This window comes from Camelus ferus, chromosome 7, assembly GCF_009834535.1.
Source record: "Camelus ferus isolate YT-003-E chromosome 7, BCGSAC_Cfer_1.0, whole genome shotgun sequence".
NCBI lineage: Eukaryota > Metazoa > Chordata > Mammalia > Artiodactyla > Camelidae > Camelus > Camelus ferus.
Window position 1 is genome coordinate 16,080,686 of NC_045702.1, and position 19,962 is coordinate 16,100,647.

The 19,962-nt window shown below is 36.1% G+C and overlaps 1 protein-coding gene across 3 annotated transcripts in view; it reads left to right on the forward strand.

Moving 5' to 3' along the window:
- The window catches only part of UBN2 (ubinuclein 2), a 61,010-nt gene that overhangs the window by 22,351 nt on the left and 18,697 nt on the right, over positions 1 to 19,962 (forward strand). For all 3 annotated transcript variants that reach the window (XM_032483454.1, XM_032483455.1, XM_014559875.2), the window contains 8 exons: positions 1,847 to 1,917; positions 6,763 to 6,892; positions 9,562 to 9,680; positions 10,202 to 10,315; positions 10,894 to 11,037; positions 11,775 to 11,825; positions 13,921 to 13,963; positions 17,202 to 18,752. In XM_032483454.1, coding sequence (XP_032339345.1) covers positions 1,847 to 1,917; positions 6,763 to 6,892; positions 9,562 to 9,680; positions 10,202 to 10,315; positions 10,894 to 11,037; positions 11,775 to 11,825; positions 13,921 to 13,963; positions 17,202 to 18,752 — 2,223 coding nt within the window. The remainder of the gene's footprint in view (positions 1 to 1,846; positions 1,918 to 6,762; positions 6,893 to 9,561; positions 9,681 to 10,201; positions 10,316 to 10,893; positions 11,038 to 11,774; positions 11,826 to 13,920; positions 13,964 to 17,201; positions 18,753 to 19,962) is intronic.

Here is a 19,962-nt window from a genome sequence, read left to right on the forward strand (position 1 = left end):
TATTTGTCTTCCTCTATCTGACTTATTTCACTTAGTGTAATGCCCTCCAAGTCCATCCATGCTGTACACCAGAAACTAATGATGTAATTAATAATAATAGCCATTGTATGTTTAGCAAAAACCTATACTGTGTGTTGACTGCAATGCTCCTGTGACCCACAATTTCACAAGACAGAATTTACCATTCAGGAGACAGCACCCTGACTGGGCTCAGTATACTGTGTGACTGTGTAGTCTAATCCTCCAGCAGTCTAATCCTCATGTGAGAGAGGTAGTGTTCTTGCATTTAATAGATGAGGAAACTAAGGTTCAGAGAGGTTGAGGGAATTGCCGAAGGCCACATAAATTTTCAGTGGCTGAGCCTTGATGCAGAGTCAGGATTTAAAGGCAGGAACGTCAGGCTCTGTAGCTTGCACTCTGTCTGCTGTGTTACTTGCCATTCATTCTCACTTAATAAAGAAAAGGGATCAGGAGTGAGTGTGTTTGTCTTGTAACGTGCTGTCATATCTCATACACTACAAACTCACCTCTGTAGTAGCCGTGCCAGGATTAAAACAGCTACTTCCTAACCCCTTAGTAGGAAATGATCAATAAGAATATTCATTTCACTTACTAGTATCTGTGCATTGTCCTTATTTTCTCTTTGAAATTTGAGATGGTATTTTTTTCTTCACAAGATGAGAATTCATCCTTGCCTAAAATGCTCATGTCTGTCTGATAAGGACTTTGTTCTTGTTGCTCTTTTCTCACTTTGTAACCTTCTTCTACTGTTCAGCCTCTTCTTTGGATTCTCTTTCTTGAAGTTTAGTTTTCATTCTGGCTTTCTTCCTATATTTCTGCCCACTACTCACACCCAGCCTTGATCCTTCTAAGAAGCTCTGAGGCACATCTCTGAAATTTTCCTCTTCTATTTACAGCATGTGAAATTGTCAAACAACATAAAATTGTCACTACTCTTTGACAGAGGCAACCTATGGCTTGCTTAGATTATTGGATCAGGCCTCTGGATGTTTTACATCTTGTGGATCTCTAGATAAACTGTATCTTTTGATCTTTTGTGATTTCCCCAGTAAATTTGGCATATGGTACAGTGTCTTGGTTTGCATACTCTGTTTCTGGTCAACTGGTTAAGGTGATAAAAATATCATTCTTAACCTCATTGAACTAATTGTTGTTTATCCATTGACAATAACCTTGGCCAGTTTTTTCATTGTTAGTAATTAGGTAGAACCCAGACTGGCTGCAGTAAGCAGTATCTTTGTACAGGGTGACAGTGTTGCCCTGTTAAAGTCAGGAAGCTTCTGATCTTAAGTCCTGGATCCACCGCTTACTAGCTGTGTGATTTGGAAGTGTATCATGTAAATTCTGTAAGATTTAGGTTCTTTGTTTGTAAAATGGAGGCTATAATACCGATATCATTGGCTGTTATGAGGGTTAAACACGGTAATGAGTATAATATGTAGAGTATCAAACATGTTAGACAATAATGTCTGCAGAAAATGAGACATCTGCTCTCTCTTGGAGATCACAGCAAGAATTAATAAACAGACCTTACAGATACTCAGAACATGCAAGACACCCATAGCACTAAAAAGTCTTGTATGTGTAATTTTTTGAATTAAGGGAGATGCAGAAAAATTAAATACAGACATGACAGGAAAGAATGTTACGTATGGTAAATTTTGTTTCAACATTCTTTGATTACCTGCTCTTGCCAGGTACTTAGCTGGGATGCAAAGTGGAACAAATCATAGCCCCACCCTCAGAGCTTTTTCTCTCCTAATTAGATATGGAAACAAGTAATGTGTTTATTAAGCATTATATTAACAACCTTATGTTTCTTTAGGCTGCCAAACTTTTTGATGAAGAAGGAAGGAAAAAATTCTTTACACAGGATATGAATAATATTCTTCTGGAGTAAGTAATTTTCTTCTTTGATTAAAAAAACCTTAAAAATTATTTAAACCTCAAGAATTCATTAAAAAACACAGTAGACCTTTGAAATATAGATGCTGAGTGGTTGGCTAGTCTCATGCATTCTCTCTTCCGTTTTGGCGTCACAGCATATGTGATTAACTTTCGTTTCTTAGCAAAATTATGCTTCTGCGTGTATCATATGTTGGTTCTCCAGGGCCACTTATGAGAATCAAAGGTTGCAGTATCATAGCTGCCAGAGCGAGTGACCGCTGTGCAGGTTGAATATTATCCTAGATTTAAATGTATTTTTTGTTACCTTATATGAAAATATCTTTCTTGGACAGCTCTGAATGTTTATATTAAATTTGGTGTAATTTTCCTTCTACTTTGATTCTGATTTAGGAGAAATTAATTTCATTGTATCTAGTGAGGTTAATTGTAATTCATACCAACATTTATAGTCAAATGGAAGGTATGCTTTAATGAAGAATCATTTTGGGGTAGGATGGAGGCAGTGTGGAGAAGACAGATGTTAGATTGGAGAGGAAAGGGTGAAGGCTGCTATACAATATAAATTGTATTTAAATTAGTGATAATTTTCACCCTTAAGGTAGAATTTGATATTAATGAGTTGCAGGCTCGAAGATTGTGGTCAAATAAGCTGTGTTTATAAATCTATTGGCTTATAAATTTTGACCTTGATTCCAGAGATTGCGTATATAATTGGCTGCAGTTAGAACTGGGCAGAAGAGAAGCAGTCGGGGAAAGCAGCTAATTTTAATTCATCTCTGATGAACATAATGTGTGCCTGGTGGTTCAGTAGCATCAAAATACAAAGAAACAAAGCAATGTTTTCAATACTATGGTTCCTGTCTTTTAAATATATAATGGAGGTAGTTTCTCATGAAATAGAAAGGATGGATTAGCTTGTTCATTTTGATAACTGTTTTAATTAATGCAATCTCTCATTCTCCTGGAGTACTTAAGACACCTCATGAAACACATAACCTAATATGCTACTAGTATGAAGACAGAAATTTCTTGTACCTATTTTTTTCTTAATTGAAGTCTAGTTGGTTTATAATCTGTGTTAGTTTCCGGGGTACAGCATAGCGGTTCAGTTATACATGTATACGTATGTGTGTGTGTGTGTGTGTGTGTGTGTGTGTGTATACATATATATATACTTTTTCATTTTCTTTTTTCATTACAGGTTATTACAAGCTGTTGAATGTAGTTCCCTGTGCTATACAGTAGGACCTTGTTGTTTATCTTGTACCTATTCTTTATTTTAGTCAGGGGTTTAGGATTGATTGTTACTGCCTGGAATCAGGCAAATGCTTCTTGTCTGCACCATCTCCTTTTACCTAGCTGCCTTTTAAACACCAGATTCGGTTATCAGTGTAACCATTTCTCATCAGAGCTGTCCCAGATTTCAAAATCAGGGATATAACTTGCTCTTCTTTTTCTTTTCACTTAAGAGCTCTAAGTGTATGAGATCAGGTCCTTTTCCTGTGACTGAGACAGTCTTTTTTTTATTTTGCCCTTCTGTAAGTGAACAACTCTATCTCTCCTGAGTGAGTTAAGAGATCATCCTTGGAATTTAACACCTCAAATAAGCAGAATATCACTATTCCGTTAACAGGCTTCTCTGTTAATTCCTCCCATCTCTGTCTTAAATCCTCTAGTTTTTTGGAGCCTATCTACTTTTTATTTCACAGAGAGTGTGTCCTAATGTTCAGAGTTGAATTTTTTACCTTTTAGTCATTTAGTTATGCCCCCGTCTTCTTTTTCTTCTTTCCCAAACATCCCTTTTTTCTCTGGACCAAGTTGATCTTCTAAGGGCTTGTGGTACCTGATTATTTAGGGTAGTAATTCCCATGAATTTATTCAGGTGTATTGGCTCTACTTCACTATTTTTCCTTATGCTAGAAGTGGAAAGAGATTGTTGAAATAAGGAACCCTTTTTCCTTTTTACCTAATTGAATTTGAGCTGAATCAACAAATGCTCAGTTGATCTCTCCTATGTCCTCCTTTACCTCAAGAAGACATTGCTACTGAAATCTCAACACTCCCTACTTAGGACCCCAATTCAGGCTGACAGTTGTGCTTAACAGATGCTCTAGGCAGGTACTACCAATCCTACTGGACACGTGCAATGAGATCTGTCATCTGATTGTTAAGAGGCTCCTTTAAGGAGCTCATGAATGAGTAGTGACTTTTGAATCTCAGTGTGAATGGACTTATCAGTTGGTCTGTCTTTCTCTCTCTTTCTATGATATAAAGGAAACTTACCAAGGTGAAAGGGTTGATTCTATGCCACAGCTTTTCCTGACTCTCTTGAGGGGCTCCTTTATAGTTGAAAAAATTCCAAACCATGGTTCAACATCTCTCACCTATTCCACATCAGGTCTCCTTTAGGTCACACTTGAACCAGCCCACCTGAATAAAGTAGTTCTTCAGGGACAAGTGGGACCAGTGCCCCTCTTTTCTGTTATCAGTTGACACATCAAAAGGCTTTTGAATTCTTGCTCTAAGGTGTGAGCTATTTTGGATTTTGAGTTTGAATTATTGCTCCCTAAGTCTTTTTTCAGTTAGTAGTTTCTGATGGTTGTGTTATTTGGACAACATTGGTAGGATATCTGGAATATTTGAGGAAAAATCCAGGAAATTCAGGAGATCTCAGAATTCATTTGGACTTAATTAGTGAGAACTTTTCTTCTACTAGTGTTTAAAACTGATTGGGTAAGAAATACATTCTGTTTTTTAAAAAGAGGGAGTTGATGGAGGGGGAAGATACATAATATGAGGGAATGACTATACTTGTAGAATCCTGTGTGAGAATACCATAGCAGGTGTCACTGAGTATTTCTGAGCAGACGAATCTTGTTTACAAAGGTAGCTATTGCTTCAGCTATGGGTTCCTGTGTGGCATTTCTTTGAGGCTTCTCCAGAGGAAAATGAGACCCTTGTATAGATAGGTATATAAAGATGGTTTTCCAGCCTATTTACTCACAAAACCCAGTGTTTGTTTCCCAGTGCGTTGACAGCCGGTGCTCCCAGTGTATTTTCATCCATTTTGAGCCTGTACTGATCTCGTGCTCATAATTCATTATTGGAGGTTTGAGGCTCATTCACAGTAATTTTCGCACATGGATATCTGCTTTGGAGATAGATTTCACTTAAAGAAGGAAAAGGAGGCTGGTGGAGAGAAGGGGGCAGGACTCTCCCCACTTCAGGAGAAGCTTTATTTCTCTGTGAGATAAATGTGATGATACCTGAAATTCAGACTTACATTGACATGTGTTTTCAGTTGTCCCCTTACACCAAAAGATCAGAATTCTTAGTGAGAAGAAAAAAATTAAAGTAGATGTGTGAGGGATATATGCTTAAAATATACTGCCTATAATATAATAAATATAATAATTTAATATAATAGATTCTTAGGAATTTTATATATTTGTGATAGACCAATACTGTCAGTGACCTCCAGGTTAATACATTTCTCTGATTTCTACCTAGTATTATTGGCTTAGGGGCAGAAAGTCAGCTCTTCCTGTTTCTGAGTTACCCCTCTTTGGAAACCACTGATTTTTATAAGTAGGTCATTGAGTCAATCTATTCTTACTCAGAATAGATTAACTGCTTGGAATTTCTATTTTATTTTCAGCTTTAACCAACCTTTAATAATGGGTCAAGCTGAATGCCTCCTACCCAGAGTCTAGACTTTTAATAAAAGTCTAACCTCATAACATTACTTAACCAAATGTTTATTCACAGAACTCATAACCATAGTGATTATCTTCCATATAGACTACTGCATTTGGCCCCCTGGCTCTAGTGGTCCTTAAACTTCTTTTTATATATGTGTATTTTGTGTGTGTGTTTGGTTTCTCTTATATCAAGAATTTTCTGTTGTCAGTTCTGAGGAGTATAGTTTTCCACATTTCACTGTTTCTGAAATTGCAATACATCTTATAAGTGATGGATACATTTGATCTGGCAAAAGCTGTTAACTGAATCTTTGGATGAACCTTATATTTGTGAGAAGTATTTAAGTCTATCTGCACCTTCTACTGTAATAAAATGTGATGATTTGGACATAGTTTGTTGCCATGGGCTCCAGTTTGGTCTTGGCCTTCAAATTAACATCTGTTCTCATTTTTCACAGTGGCAGCTGCCAAATAAAATGTCTTCCATCTTGGAAGAAACCTCAATAGCTTGTCCTGCTGTGAGCATAATGGCTGTTACAGACTCTTCTTTTTTTTTTTTTTTTTTTTTAAGGCTAAATACCCTTTTAACAGTAACTGGATAATTGGAATAAGTTGAACAAACTATTAAATATCTGGTTTGTGCAGTGCAGACACAGTGAGGGAAACAAAGATGGATAGAACAGTCTGTATAGCCAGAAGGGCCTTACCTCTTCTGAATATCATTTTTTCAACCCTTAAGGGAAGAATACTCAAGAACTCATTGAACTGTGTGACTCTGTAGTAGAGCAAATTGCACGGCAGTGAGGAGAAGTATGATATTTCTGTGTGGAAATGAGCTTTTAGTTAATAAAGGAGTTCCTGTGCTTTACCCCAAAAGGGTAGACTTTGCCTCTGTCATCAAAAAATTATTTGCCATCATGTTTAGGGTTATAAATTCTACTCTTAAACTAGACTCATAGAAATTTTTTATAGCATTACTATTTATTGATGAGGTTTTTTTTTTCCTTGAAAAATACTGTCCAGGAAATCATGGAAAGATAAAAGGAGAAAAGAGTCACTGTCTCTGCCTCCTTGCTTGTGTATTACTATGTAAAAGAAATTCTATACTACTTACTTGTTTGTTTTTGGTCAGCATTGAGTTACAGCTACAGGAACTAGGCCCTGTCATTCGCAGCAGTGTCTACTCCCATCTTGAAGCTTTTGTGCCATGCAATAAAGAAACACTGGTCAAACGTCTAAAGAAGTTGCACCTCAACGTCCAGGTAAGATAACATCTGCATCTGGGGGTTTATAACCTGTAAAGAGACTCATTTATATTTGTTGCTTTTGCATATTAATTGCTTTATAGTCTTACTGTGTGTATTGAGTAACCATAGGATGTTCTTAAAGGGATGTTGGATCTCCTGGGAAAAAAATTGCTTTTCATCAGTTGATAGCTTTAGATAAGAAATAGTATTTTCTAGTGTTTCTTGGATGGGTAAATTAATCTCAGTTGCACAGCTGACACAGCTTTGCCCTCAACAAATAGTCTGACACATGTAAAACTTTATTTTCTTATTCCTGAAATGGACCTATACTGATATGCTCACAGTGACGTTATGAAGACCAATGGAAAGGTTGCATGTAATCTGGAAGATCATTTAGTGTAATCATCTGTGTTTTGCTAGATTCTCCTTTACCATGACTCCTCGAAGTGATTGTCCAAGCTTGCATGCTTCCAGTGATAAGAAACTTATTTCATTATAGTATCAGAAAATTCTTTCATGCATTGAGCCAAATCTAAATGCTTTCCATCCTGTTGGTCCTAATTCTGCCTTTGAGTTTATTCACAATCTTATCATTTATCCACTTTGTGGCTTTCATATTTTTGAAAGCATTTATTATGTCCCCTTTTTATGTCACATGAAATAGGTTTCAGTATCTTCACTGTCTTGATTACTCTTCCTGTAATGATTTCTTTGAGTATATATTTTTAAAGTATTTATAACTTGCAAGTTATAGAAAATAACTAAATGCAGTTTAAGACCAAAAAAAGGAAACTTTTTTCTATGAATAAAGATATTTCCTTGAATTAAGGGCAAGGAAGGGATGGGAACTGATAATCTGGATTAACTCTTTTTCTCTTTACCTCTGTCTTCTTTCCTCACTATTATCCTATGTGTATCTGCAGACAAGACTACTTTATTTCCAAGGTTTTATATTTCAGAAAAGCCACACACAGAGATTTGCCCAGCTTTCTCATCCCAATCCATATTCTTGGGGTGAAAAATCTAATCGTATTGTCTTGAGTCAACCTAAACTTTTCTGGTCATGGGGAGAGAGTCACGCAGCACAGCATGGCTCTCAAAGGCCCAGCATGGTGTGAGTAGGGGAATGAGTGTGGTGCCCTGCACCACTGCAGTGGGTGAGATCTGACAGGCATACAGTTCCTTATTATGGGTGCTACACTTCTGTTAATAAAATAGTTCTTTTGAACTGAGAAACTATAGTTCTTTCTCAGTTCAAAGCAGGCTAGTGAACAAATGAAATTTACTTGAGGTCTCAGATTTTGTGCCTGTGCCTGGCTCCTTCAGGCCTTGACAGTTGGCTATGGAAGAAAGACATTTATCTAACTCTTACTTTTTTAATATGGTGTAATCATGTGCGTTTGTATCCCTAAACATTATATTGCTTGGTTTTACATGTTTTTGAGCTTCATATAAATGGAGTAATACTGTCTGTTTTCTTCTGCAGTTTGGTTTTTTACACTCAGTGTTATGTACCTCAGATTTATCTGTCTTTACAAGTGGTGGGACTCTGATTTTACTGCTGTGTGTACAGCGTTCCAGTGTATGAATATATCTCAGTTAATTTAGTCATCTTACTGTTGATGGATATTTGGGTTGTTGCCAGGCAGATAGTCTTAGCTGTATAATTCTTAAGACATGATCACCCAGGAACCATGGTACTGGCTGTTTGCATTTTTTTAAATGTAGTTTTGTAGCAGACACTGACATTTGTGCAGTAATATTTATTAATTGGTATGCATGAAATATTAGTAATAATATTTGTATTTTTATTATTAAAATTAGTGTTATTAAGAAAATAAAATGTTTTACTTTGTAAAACATACCTTCCATAACATGATAATTGCATTCCTAAGATTCCTCTCCTTACCAAAAATCGCATTTTAAACACAGCTGTGTCAGTGAAGAGAGCAAAGTCTTACAATATTTCTGCACCTGTGACAGTAATAAAAATATGTTCTAAATAATTACATAAACATTTTGTTACTTGCAAGATGAAAATAATAAATCGATTGATTGAAGCTGTCAGATCTGTACCTACTTGCTTTTCTTTTTGCCCTGAACACACATGAATAAGAGTCTTCCAGTTTCCTCTTTCAGTTTGGCTTTGACCTTGCATTTTTGCTTACAACGTAAGTCACAATTACTAACAATAAAGAAGAAAACAGGATGCCAACATCCTGTTGGTAGTCACCAAACCAAATTGTGCTTTCCAGTCTTCCAAAGCGGAATCTCTTCTTGTGGTACTGGTTCCCCATCATAATGGGGACTAGCTGATAGTAGTCTGCACAATGTAGATTTTGTCCTTTATTTAATCATTTGTATTACAGCTTAAGTGTCCATATAATTTACTGGTCAACCATGGGCATTTATAAGTTTTAAGTGATAGAGCACTATTAATAAATATGCTGAGGCAATAGGCAAAAACTGGGACTCTCCTTGGCTGCCTGGAAAGTATGGTTATCCTAATTTTATATCCAGGGTGTATCATGAAAGGTCAGCGTTGTACAAGAAATGTCCATATTTAAATATGCTAACATTTCAAATCCGAATCTAAACCCTAATTTTCATCTTTTGAAGATCTGCTTGCAAAGTAAACTTTGTAAATATGTTTGAAGAAACTTTTAGTATTTTTTTTTTCTCAGGATGATCGTTTAAGAGAACCTCTGCAAAAACTGAAACTGGCTGTTAGCAATGTCATGCCCGAACAGCTGTTTAAGTACCAGGAGGACTGCCAGGCTCGTAATCAAGCTAAGTGTGCCAAGTATGTACCTCTTCTATTTGGGCTGCCTTTTGCATTTGAGTAGTAATTGTAGCTATTAGGGATTGGTCTTAAGTGGACTTCATCACCAAGTAGAAATCCACATACACCATTGATGTGGTGTAATTGAATATTTTCTAAATGACAAGTCACTTTCCTCTCAGTTGCTTTGGTGTAAAAGGCAAAAGGTCTGCTGATACAGTATATGGCTCTGATCAAAGCAAGAACTGACACTGGTCAGACATTCCACATGTTAACCAGCTTGACTGGTTGAAGTTGGATACGAATATTTTTTGAACTAAAAGATAAGTGTTCATGCTTTTATGTTAGAGTTTGAAGACCTTATTCACCAGAGCACTTTAGAAAGCACTTCAAATTCAAAGTATTACGTGGAAAGGTGGATTCCTTCTTTACCCTGTCTTTTGAGTTAACATTCAGTTAAGCAATTCAGCAAGTATCTATGGAGTACATCATAGGCAATGTTGGGTTAAAACTTTGCTTCATAAAATGTTTTTTACTTTTAGGTTTCAAACAGATGAAGAACGAGAGAAAAATGGATCCGAGGAAGATGATGATGAGAAACCAGGGAAACGTGTCATAGGACCAAGGAAGAAATTCCACTGGGATGACACCATTAGGTAAGATTTAACTAGAACCTTCACTTTTAACCAAATAGAGGATGTGAAGTAAGGTTTCTCATAAAAAGAATCTGTAGTAAATGGAAGCTAGATTGGAAGCAAGCAAAAATTAATGTGTAGGAAAAATTTAAGAGAAGATGAATTTGGTTCTAATACCCTTATAATTCTATCACTTTTATTTTCATATAATACTTTTTATAAGCTAATCTTATTATTGAGTAAGTCATACTGGTTTTAGAGGTGAAGTACTCAGTATACTTGTGTAATTGGTCATCTTTCTTACCAGTATTTCTGTACTCCAAGTAGAGGGTTGAGTTGTAGGACTGTCCCTTTCAATCTTTGGTGCCTAGATTAAAGGTATCAAAGGAAATTATTTCATATTGGGGATTTGGCTGTAGTGCACTGAATGATATATGTTAGACATTATTTATCTTCATGTCATCTTCTGAATTCTTCAGATAATATTCTTTATTATTGCTGTCAGATTTGTGTGCTTTTTAAAAAACCTGTTTCAAGCTTAATTTTCTACAACTTTGCAGTCAGATTTATATATAAATATATATTTTTAATCTGTTTAGAACTTTGTTATGTAACCTTGTTGAGATCAAATTGGGATGCTATGAGTTAGAGCCAAATAAAAGCCAGTCTGCTGAGGATTATCTTAAATCCTTTATGGAGACAGAGGTGAAACCATTGTGGCCTAAGGGCTGGATGCAGGCAAGGTAAGAAATATGACATCCTAGATTTTATTTTACTTTCTTATTGCTGTTATTAAAAACACACATACACACACGTATGACATTCATTTTCCTAAGGACCTAGTATGTTTAACATTCTATACAGTCATCTCAGATGGTCTCTGCTTTGAAAACTTCAAGCATTTAAAAGACAAAACAGTAATATGGACATAGAGATAAAGAGATACACATAGAGGTGATCTTTTTTCTTTAACCAGCCACTTTTTTGTGTGTGTGTGCCTGAATTTGCTAGTAGAGTAAAAGGGAGGGGGTAAGAAATTTATGAATTTTGGGAGGGGAACTTCATATGGGTATCATGAAGATAAGTAACTGGATAGAAGATTTAGAGTGTAGAAAAAGAAGCACAGCCTTTTTCTACTGAAAATAGTGTAGAGTAGTATCTCAAAAACTACGAGCAGCCCAATTTAAAGAGTTAAGTAAAGAACGTTAAAATTAATAGACTTGGCTGTCTCAACCTGTCATCCTAAATTGTTCTTAAATCAGCAGAAAACATCTGTTGCTCTGTAAAAAAAATTTAAATAAAGAGGTAATATAATCTATTCCCATGAAATAGATTATTGAATTTACTATACCATTATAAATCTTTACTTGATAAATAAGCAAATAATAGCCTATTGAAAATCAAATGATTAAAATGACAAAGTGATTATCATGTTCTTATCTGCTGTAGAAAAATAATTGTGTCCTTTTAATTTTTCCAGAATGCTTTTTAAGGAGAGTCGGAGTGTACATAATCATCTTACTTCTGCTCCGTGAGTAAATGCAGACTTTAGATTTCTTCATTTATTTTTACTCACATTGTGTGCTTTATTTTAGTAAACAAAAATATTTATTAAATGCTATGTTAAAAAGAACTTAAACATACATTTAGACAATCTCTGTTTTACCACTACCTTTTTAAAAGAAATCGTTTTTACTGTTGATTCTGTAGACCTTAGAACACATTTATCTGTTAAATACTTCTCAGGCTAGTCTCTGAAAACTTGAATCCGTAATGTAACATACTGGCCTGAGATCTGGGAGTGAGAAGCCATGTAAACAGGAAGACTCCGGTGGTTTCCTTTGTTCCTGGGCCTTCTGCCCACCGGTTCTTTTGTGTCTTTTTTTCCTTTCCGTCTAAATGACCATCTACATAGGTGATCTATCTTTGTGCTTTCTAGGACAGCTCTGTATATATACCTACTCAGCCTTGCCTTGCAGAGTGTTTTATTCCACAAAATTAACCTACCTTTCATGTCCTTCCTTGTGTTCAAACTGGATGTTTCATTTGTGACGTAATTCCTAGAGACAGGTCTCTTATCCTCCTGACAGGCAGTAGTGTGAAGGCAAGTTTATTCTGTGGCTATATTTTTGGGTGAATACTAGTTAACTTGACAAGGATTTTATTTTCACCTACAACTTAAGGCTACTTCTCTGGAGACTTGAAGTATAGTGTTAATGCTTAATAAGGTGTAAAATTAGCAAGTCACTGAATTTACTGAGCACTCTAGTTCAGTATTCTGCTAAAAGGTCTGATTAACATCTTGGTAATGTTACACAGTTCCCCCTCTCCTTGTATACAGTTACAGTCAATGGAATTTTGTACGGCTTTCAGGAAGGACACTTTGTTAGTATGCCACCAGAGATACATTGAATTGGTTGTGGTTTTCAGATCTTGCTGTTTTTATTTTTTGGGTGTAAATCTGGAGTAGTTTGGTTTTATACGTTTGTAAGTTTACTTTGTTGCAGGTAGTTTAGCTATCCTAGGGTGGGGAGTTTTTTTAACATATATATAATACATAATATATAATTATATATATTTAATGCATTTATATTTATTTGTGTTAATAATATTTCCGGCCTTTTATTTCCCTATAGTTCTAAAATCATGTATATGCTACAATTCAAGTATTAATAATTCATTCCTTTAATTCTAAAGCAGATATTTACATAGATCCTCTCCCTCGGGTTTTTGTTTTTGTTTTTGTTTTTTCCAGTAGCTTCATTAGTATAGCCAACTTGTGTTTTGTTTTATATCAGAAAGTAGGAATCTGCATGATGATACAGGCCTAGAAGTCATGAATATTACTGTGGCCTTAATAATGTTATAGATTGGCAGTAAAATTTTAATCAAATTACTTGTTGACTTAATTGTTGGCATTTTAATTTCATGAAGTAGAAATATTCAGACAATGTGAGGTATTTTAGCTTTTCAACCCTTTAATTATTCAACAGACATTTGAGTACTTTCTTGTGCTGTGGAACCTGTAAGGTTTGTTTCATTTTCAGACTATTCCTCACTGGTTCCCAAAGGTTCCAAGTTTCCATGGTATTTTTTTTATTGCCTTTTTTCTGTCATTCTGAAATTTATATTTGAATTATTATATTAAAAATAATTTTCTTTAGAAACTTGAGGATTTTGTTTTGCTTTGTTTTTTTTAAACAATATCTTTTACAACTTGGTTTAATTTGAGCTTGAAGTTACCTTGAAGCTCTTTTTTCTATAAATAATTGCAAATCCTAACTACTTCTTTGAAATGAGTCTCCTTAGACAGTTTTGTTAGCCTGTTTTGAGTTATTTTAGTTTGGACTATTTGTGTTTAATTTTTTTTAAAGCTTTATCGTCTACATTCCACATTTTACTAGTGGTTTGACTTTTATTCTGGTTAATTGAAATTGGGAGAAATGTTGCTGTATATTCACATAAAAACTGAGCACCTATATAACTTATATATTGTTTCTTCAGAGAGCTTCCCAAACAGCAGAAGAAATTATTTACCCATATAATTACAAGATTTTGTGTTATAATTTCCTCATGAGTGACTTAACTGCTGCTGAAATGGCCTCCTTTTTAATCTTTTGTATTAGGGCAAAGAAAAAGGTGATTTCTGCACCTAAACCCAAAGTGAAGGTAAGTATTGAACCAAATCTTTAATTAGTCATAATTGGTGACTATTGAAATAGATTCTTAAGATGAAAATGATATATGGTATTTAGCATAGATTGATAGGTACCCTACTCTTAAGATGAGTGTTTTCAAACATTATAAAAATCCTAGAACCATTGTATTTGGGAGAGTAGATGACTGTGTGACAGTGGGAAATTTATATTAGTTGAGTTGTAAGGCTTAACTTAATACTACTTAGAAATGCTGGATAAAATATGATGAGTATCTTTTAAAAGTATAGCTGAAATTGTGAATATATAAGAGAAATCCCTAAGGCCTTAGATAAAGAAGAAGCTGCCAGAGTGTTAATCTGTCCCTGAGACTAGTGGCCCCTAGGGGTGTTTGCTGACTTCCATCCATCACCTTCTCAGAACACAGCAGATAAGATTTTCTTAGATTTACATAGGTTGGGAATGAACTGCATAAACCTGGGACTCTTAAAGGATAACATTTTAGTAAAAGAAAGAACTAGAAAAGAAATCCACTCACCAGCAGAAAGATCAAGAAATTTGTGTGTCTTGGCCTGGGTTCTGGATTAGAGGAAGAAAGTCCTCTCTGAAAATTTTCCCTGATTTAGGACTTTATACTACCTGCATGATCTGGGAAAACCTCAAGCTAAGAAGATAACTTACAGTCGTTAGATTAGTATTAACCCACGGCACTGGCAAGTCACATTCTCTCTGGAATAATGCACCTTCATCCCTAGCTTCAGAGGTTTACCACGTATATACAGTATCAAACATGAGTTTACAATCTGAAAATACAGAATACATGAGGAAGTAAGTCACTGTGAGTGAGAGTCAGCAGAAACAACCAACAGAATTAGATCCCTTTGAAGGGCAAGTGATGGATTTATTGGATTTAGAACATAAAGTAATTCAAGTTTTTTAATATTTGAAGAAGAAAAGGGGACAAAAAATACCCTATCAAAATAGACAAGGTAGAACTGTACCGAGTATAACCCCTAGAAGGGAAAACTCTAATCATTTGAAATTAAAATTGTAATGAAAGCCCACACCTTTTTGGTTTTAGACTTTTCCCATAGCATTCAACTCTTTGAATAGAGAATTTCTTTGCTTGTGAGGTTATGGCCAGAAGGTCAATATTTGGTACCCTGTGGTCTTCTTAGCTTTTAGTGGTAGGGGCTTGTTGAATACAGATTAAATAGTCTTCTTTTTCTTAGTAACCTACTTTGTCTTCTGATCCAGTTAATATTGAGCCAGTATTCGTTAAATCTGTTGAGTTCATGCTTTGTTTTGACATTTGACTTTATTTTTAAATTCCTAATACCTTCAAAAAAGGTTGTTTAAATTTTGATACATCTATTCACACATATGAATAATTTACCAGAATTCTAATAATTGGTGAGTTAGGAATTAACCCTTTTTGTTTGGTTCTTTGTGATTAGTAACTTTTTCCTTTTCCCAAAATGGAAAAACTGTATTGCTGATTTGCTTTTTTTCTTGCCCAGCCACCCCTTAAATACCGATTTCGTTTATAAAAGTAATGCAAGGACATGCTTACAGTAGAAAATGCAAACAAAACAGAAAAGTAAGAAGGAGGATAGTAAAAGTGTCCAGAAATTTCTGCTCACACAGAGAAAAAAAGCTCTAACTTTCTGGTGTACATCTGCCCCCTCTGGATCTCTGTCCCTGCCTCCCCTCTTTCCTCTTTCCAGCCATCCATCCAGCTATCCAACCATCCATACAATGATTCATTTATTCAGATGGAATTAATATTTTATGTGAATGGAATAACCTCCTTTTTTGTCTCAAATATATATCCTGAATAGTTTTCTCTGCAGCTATAAATCTACACAGTACGCTTCTTGGGTGGATTTAAGGTTATTTTTATGAAGAAAAATATTTAAAATGGCAATTTTATACTGGTAACACTGCCAATATTATTTTGATACACTCCCTCGCCCTCATTTCTGTACTTTGTGTAGCAGTGCAGTTTTCACTTACTGTGTAGTGGATGGCATGTCAGTGCAGTTGTGTCTCATGGGCATTACCTATTCATCTTAGCAGACAGTTTTGCCTTTAATGAAGTTACACTATAGACTTCTGAAAGGCATTGAGGTTTTCAGTCAGGCCTTTTTAGAATAGAAGTTTTTTCTTAAAAAAAAAATCTTTAGAAAAATTGCTAAGAAAGAGTGTAATGGCATTCTTAGCAGAAAGAAGAATTTATTATTCTTACTTACTGTAATACCTTAGAAGGTGATGGTAAAGACCCTTCCTCTCCATTCTTTCCCCACTGTGGTTAAGGTAAGTGCTGTGGTGGTATAAATTAATATATAATATCAGGCTTTGGGTTTGGATTTATTTGGATTTGTTTGTTTATTTTTAGGAAATTGAAGAAACTTTGAAATGATTTTTATGTACTTTTAATCTTAAAAATGAAATGAGTCAAGTACTTTATATTTTAAGAGAAAAATATAATTCTTTCGCTCTTTGCATATTTTAAACTGTGCTCCAATTCTTGTATCTCGTCCTTGAATTTTAAGAAAGTTGATTTTTTTCTGGATGAAACAGAAAATATTAGATATTCAGAGTTTAAATTCCTCATGCTCTTGTTTTCGTAGCATAGTGCATTGCTCATAGTGAATATATGTTGTATAACCGGCAAATGATTTCTGCCATAATGAATAGAAAACATAATTTAATTATGCCTGAATTGAATCATCTGCCAGTTTGATGTACACCTTCTCTATGCACTGGCTGTGGGTAGCTGTAGGACGGGGCATACAAAGAGATACAACAGCAGGGAAGCAGGAGTGAGGATCAGTCTGGCAAACCATACCACATGAGAAGGGTAGAGTCCTAAGATAAAGGCAGGATTTCTCCTAGGTACAAAAAGAATTGTCTGAACAGATGGACTTGGAATAGTGTCTGAAGATCTGACACAGGTGGTGAGGGGAGAGGCGGTTTCATCAGTCATATAACTAGTACAGGAATGTTCCTTTGGCTTAGCTTTAAGCCTTCTTAGAGTGGCTTTCTAAGGTGTGGCAGCCGTGTGCAGTATATCAGGTAGTGCAGTTAGGAGCTCTACCCTCTGGAAAATTATTTTGGTTTTTATGGTCGCTAAAGAAGATTTCTAGTACAATTTTAATTATCAGAGTTTCTTAATCCTTTGAAAACTAATACTTTGTGAGTGTTTACTAATTATTTAATTTTTTTCCAATATAATGCTGTTTATGCAGGAGTGTAGTCCAAAAAAGGACCAGAAAACGTCTGCACCCTTGGTGGCTTCAGTTGGTGGTCCTTCGACGAGCTCTAGCACATCGGCTGTGGCCTCTACCAGCTCTAGCTCTACACCAGCCCAGGAGACGATTTGCCTTGATGACTCACTAGATGAAGAACTTTCTTTTCATCCACCTGCACTGGATCTTGTTTCGGAAGCTTTAGCTGTTATCAACAACGGGAACAAGGGCCCTCCAGCTGGCTCAAGGATAAGTCTGCCAACTGCGAAACCTCATCCAGGACTGAGAGAAGAAAAATTAGCAAGTATCATGAGCAAACTGCCACTGGCTGCTCCCAAAAAACTAGATTCTACTCCAACTGCACATTCGTCAAGTCTTATTGCTGGTCACACAGGGCCAGTGCCAAAGAAACCCCAGGATTTAGCTCATACTGGCATCTCTTCAGGCCTTATTGCTGGTTCTTCAATTCAGAACCCTAAAGTTTCCTTAGAACCTTTGCCGGCCAGGCTACTTCAACAAGGACTCCAGAGGTCAAGCCAGATCCATGCTTCTTCCTCTTCACAGACCCATGTCTCCTCTTCTTCCCAAGCCCAAGTTGCTGCCTCCTCTCATGCTCTGGGAACATCAGAGGCCCAAGATGCTTCTTCGTTAACACAAGTAGCAAAGGTGCACCAGCATTCAGCTGTCCAGCAGAACTATGTGTCTCCATTACAAGCAACTATTAGTAAATCACAGACCAATCCAGTGGTGAAATTAAGTAATAATCCCCAGCTTTCCTGTTCATCCCCACTTATTAAGACTTCAGATAAGCCACTCATGTACCGCCTTCCCATATCTACTCCCCCACCTGGAAATGGTTCTCAAGGGTCCCACTCCCTGGTTTCTAGGACAGTACCTAGCACCACTACCTCCAGTAACTATTTAGCCAAGGCTATGGTGTCACAAATCTCCACGCAGGGTTTCAAATCTCCCTTCTCAATGGCTGCATCCCCCAAACTTGCCGCATCTCCAAAACCTGCCACATCTCCTAAACCCTTGCCCTCACCTAAGCCTTCTGCCTCACCCAAGCCCTCTCTGTCAGCTAAGCCTTCAGTATCAACTAAACTTATTCCTAAGTCCAACCCAACTCCCAAGCCTACTGTATCCCCAAGTTCTTCCAGTCCAAATGCACTAGTGGCCCAGAGTAGCCACTCCAGTGGTAACAACGCAGTCCATAAACAGCCCAGTGGAATCAACATCAGCAGACAGTCTCCCACCTTGAATTTATTGCCCTCCAGTCGCACTTCAGGCCTTCCGTCTACAAAAAATCTTCAAGCCCCTTCAAAGCTGACAAACTCATCATCCACTGGAACTGTTGGGAAGAACAGCTTGAGTGGAATTGCAGTGAATGTACCTGCCAGCAGAGGTAGTAACCTTAACTCAAGCGGAGCCAATAGGACTAGTCTATCTGGGGGAACAGGAAGTGGAACACAGGGTGCTACTAAACCGTTGTCTACTCCACATAGACCATCCTCTGCCTCAGGGTCTTCAGTGGTAACAGCCAGTGTGCAGGTATGTATGTTAGATACATTTATGTAATAAAGTGTAAGACTGTGTGGTTTTTCTTACCAGTTTTATAACCTTATTACAATATATAGATTGTTTGTAATAACTTATAGCTTATGGCCAAGGAACCTTCCTGATGTTGATATCACAGTGATGGAGATACTTGGGGACAAAATTTTTCTTAAGATGTGGGGGGGTGGTTCTGGTAAAGTATCACATGCTTACTTTCAAAAATTCTGAGAAACACAACTAAAATACATATTTAAAACTGTATCTTATCAAAGTCCAGAACAAAATAGTAACTTATGATTTTAACATACCTTCACTTACCTCCTGTTTTCCCCATCCTTTTTACCCCTTTCTCCTGCCAACTTTGTTTTTATTTAATCAAATTTATACATTCATATTATCTTTTTTGCTTTAACCATTTGTCTTTTTGAATAAAATTTTTATTTTGCATGAATTTTACATTTATTCTTATATAATTCTCTGTCAAGTTAGTGTCAGTAATAAATTTATACCACATTTTCCCCATTCATGAGTTTTTAATTTAAATTTCTCTCTCAGTTAGCAGAAATACCTGACTCACAGAATCTTTTCAAGAAGGCTAACATGAGAGCTGTTTCCCTTTAGCTCTTGTATACCTGATAATGTATGTGCTGTCACACTTGGGTTGATACAGACTTCTTGGGTCACTAGCTGTCTCACTCCACATTTTGTAAATACAGCTCCACTGACCCTTAGTTAGTATTTAAGGTTATAGAGAAGTCTGAGGCCATTCTGACTTTTTGTTACTTGTAAGTATTGTGTTTTCTCTGCCTAGTTGCTAATCACATTTTCTCATTTTCCTTGAAAATCAAGTGTTCCCAAGTAATGGCTAGGCTTATCTAGTTTCCATTAATTTTGTACCTAGAAAGTGGTAACATCTTTGAGTCTCAGACCTGCCTGTTTTTTCAGCTCAAGAATATTTAATTCTGTTATGGATCTGATTATTATTTCTGATTCATTGCCTAGGTTTTTTGAGAACTCTTCATTACTCACATATTTCATCTCTCTACTTTTCATATCATCTTCTCTCTTAATTGTTAATTGTTTTCAGTTAATTGTTGATTGTATTCATCTACCTGCCACTTCTTTGTATTAGGAGACTTTCTCTGATTTGTCCTTCACTTTACTGATTTGGTTTCTTTAATTTTTTTTTTTAAGTCAACTGTCA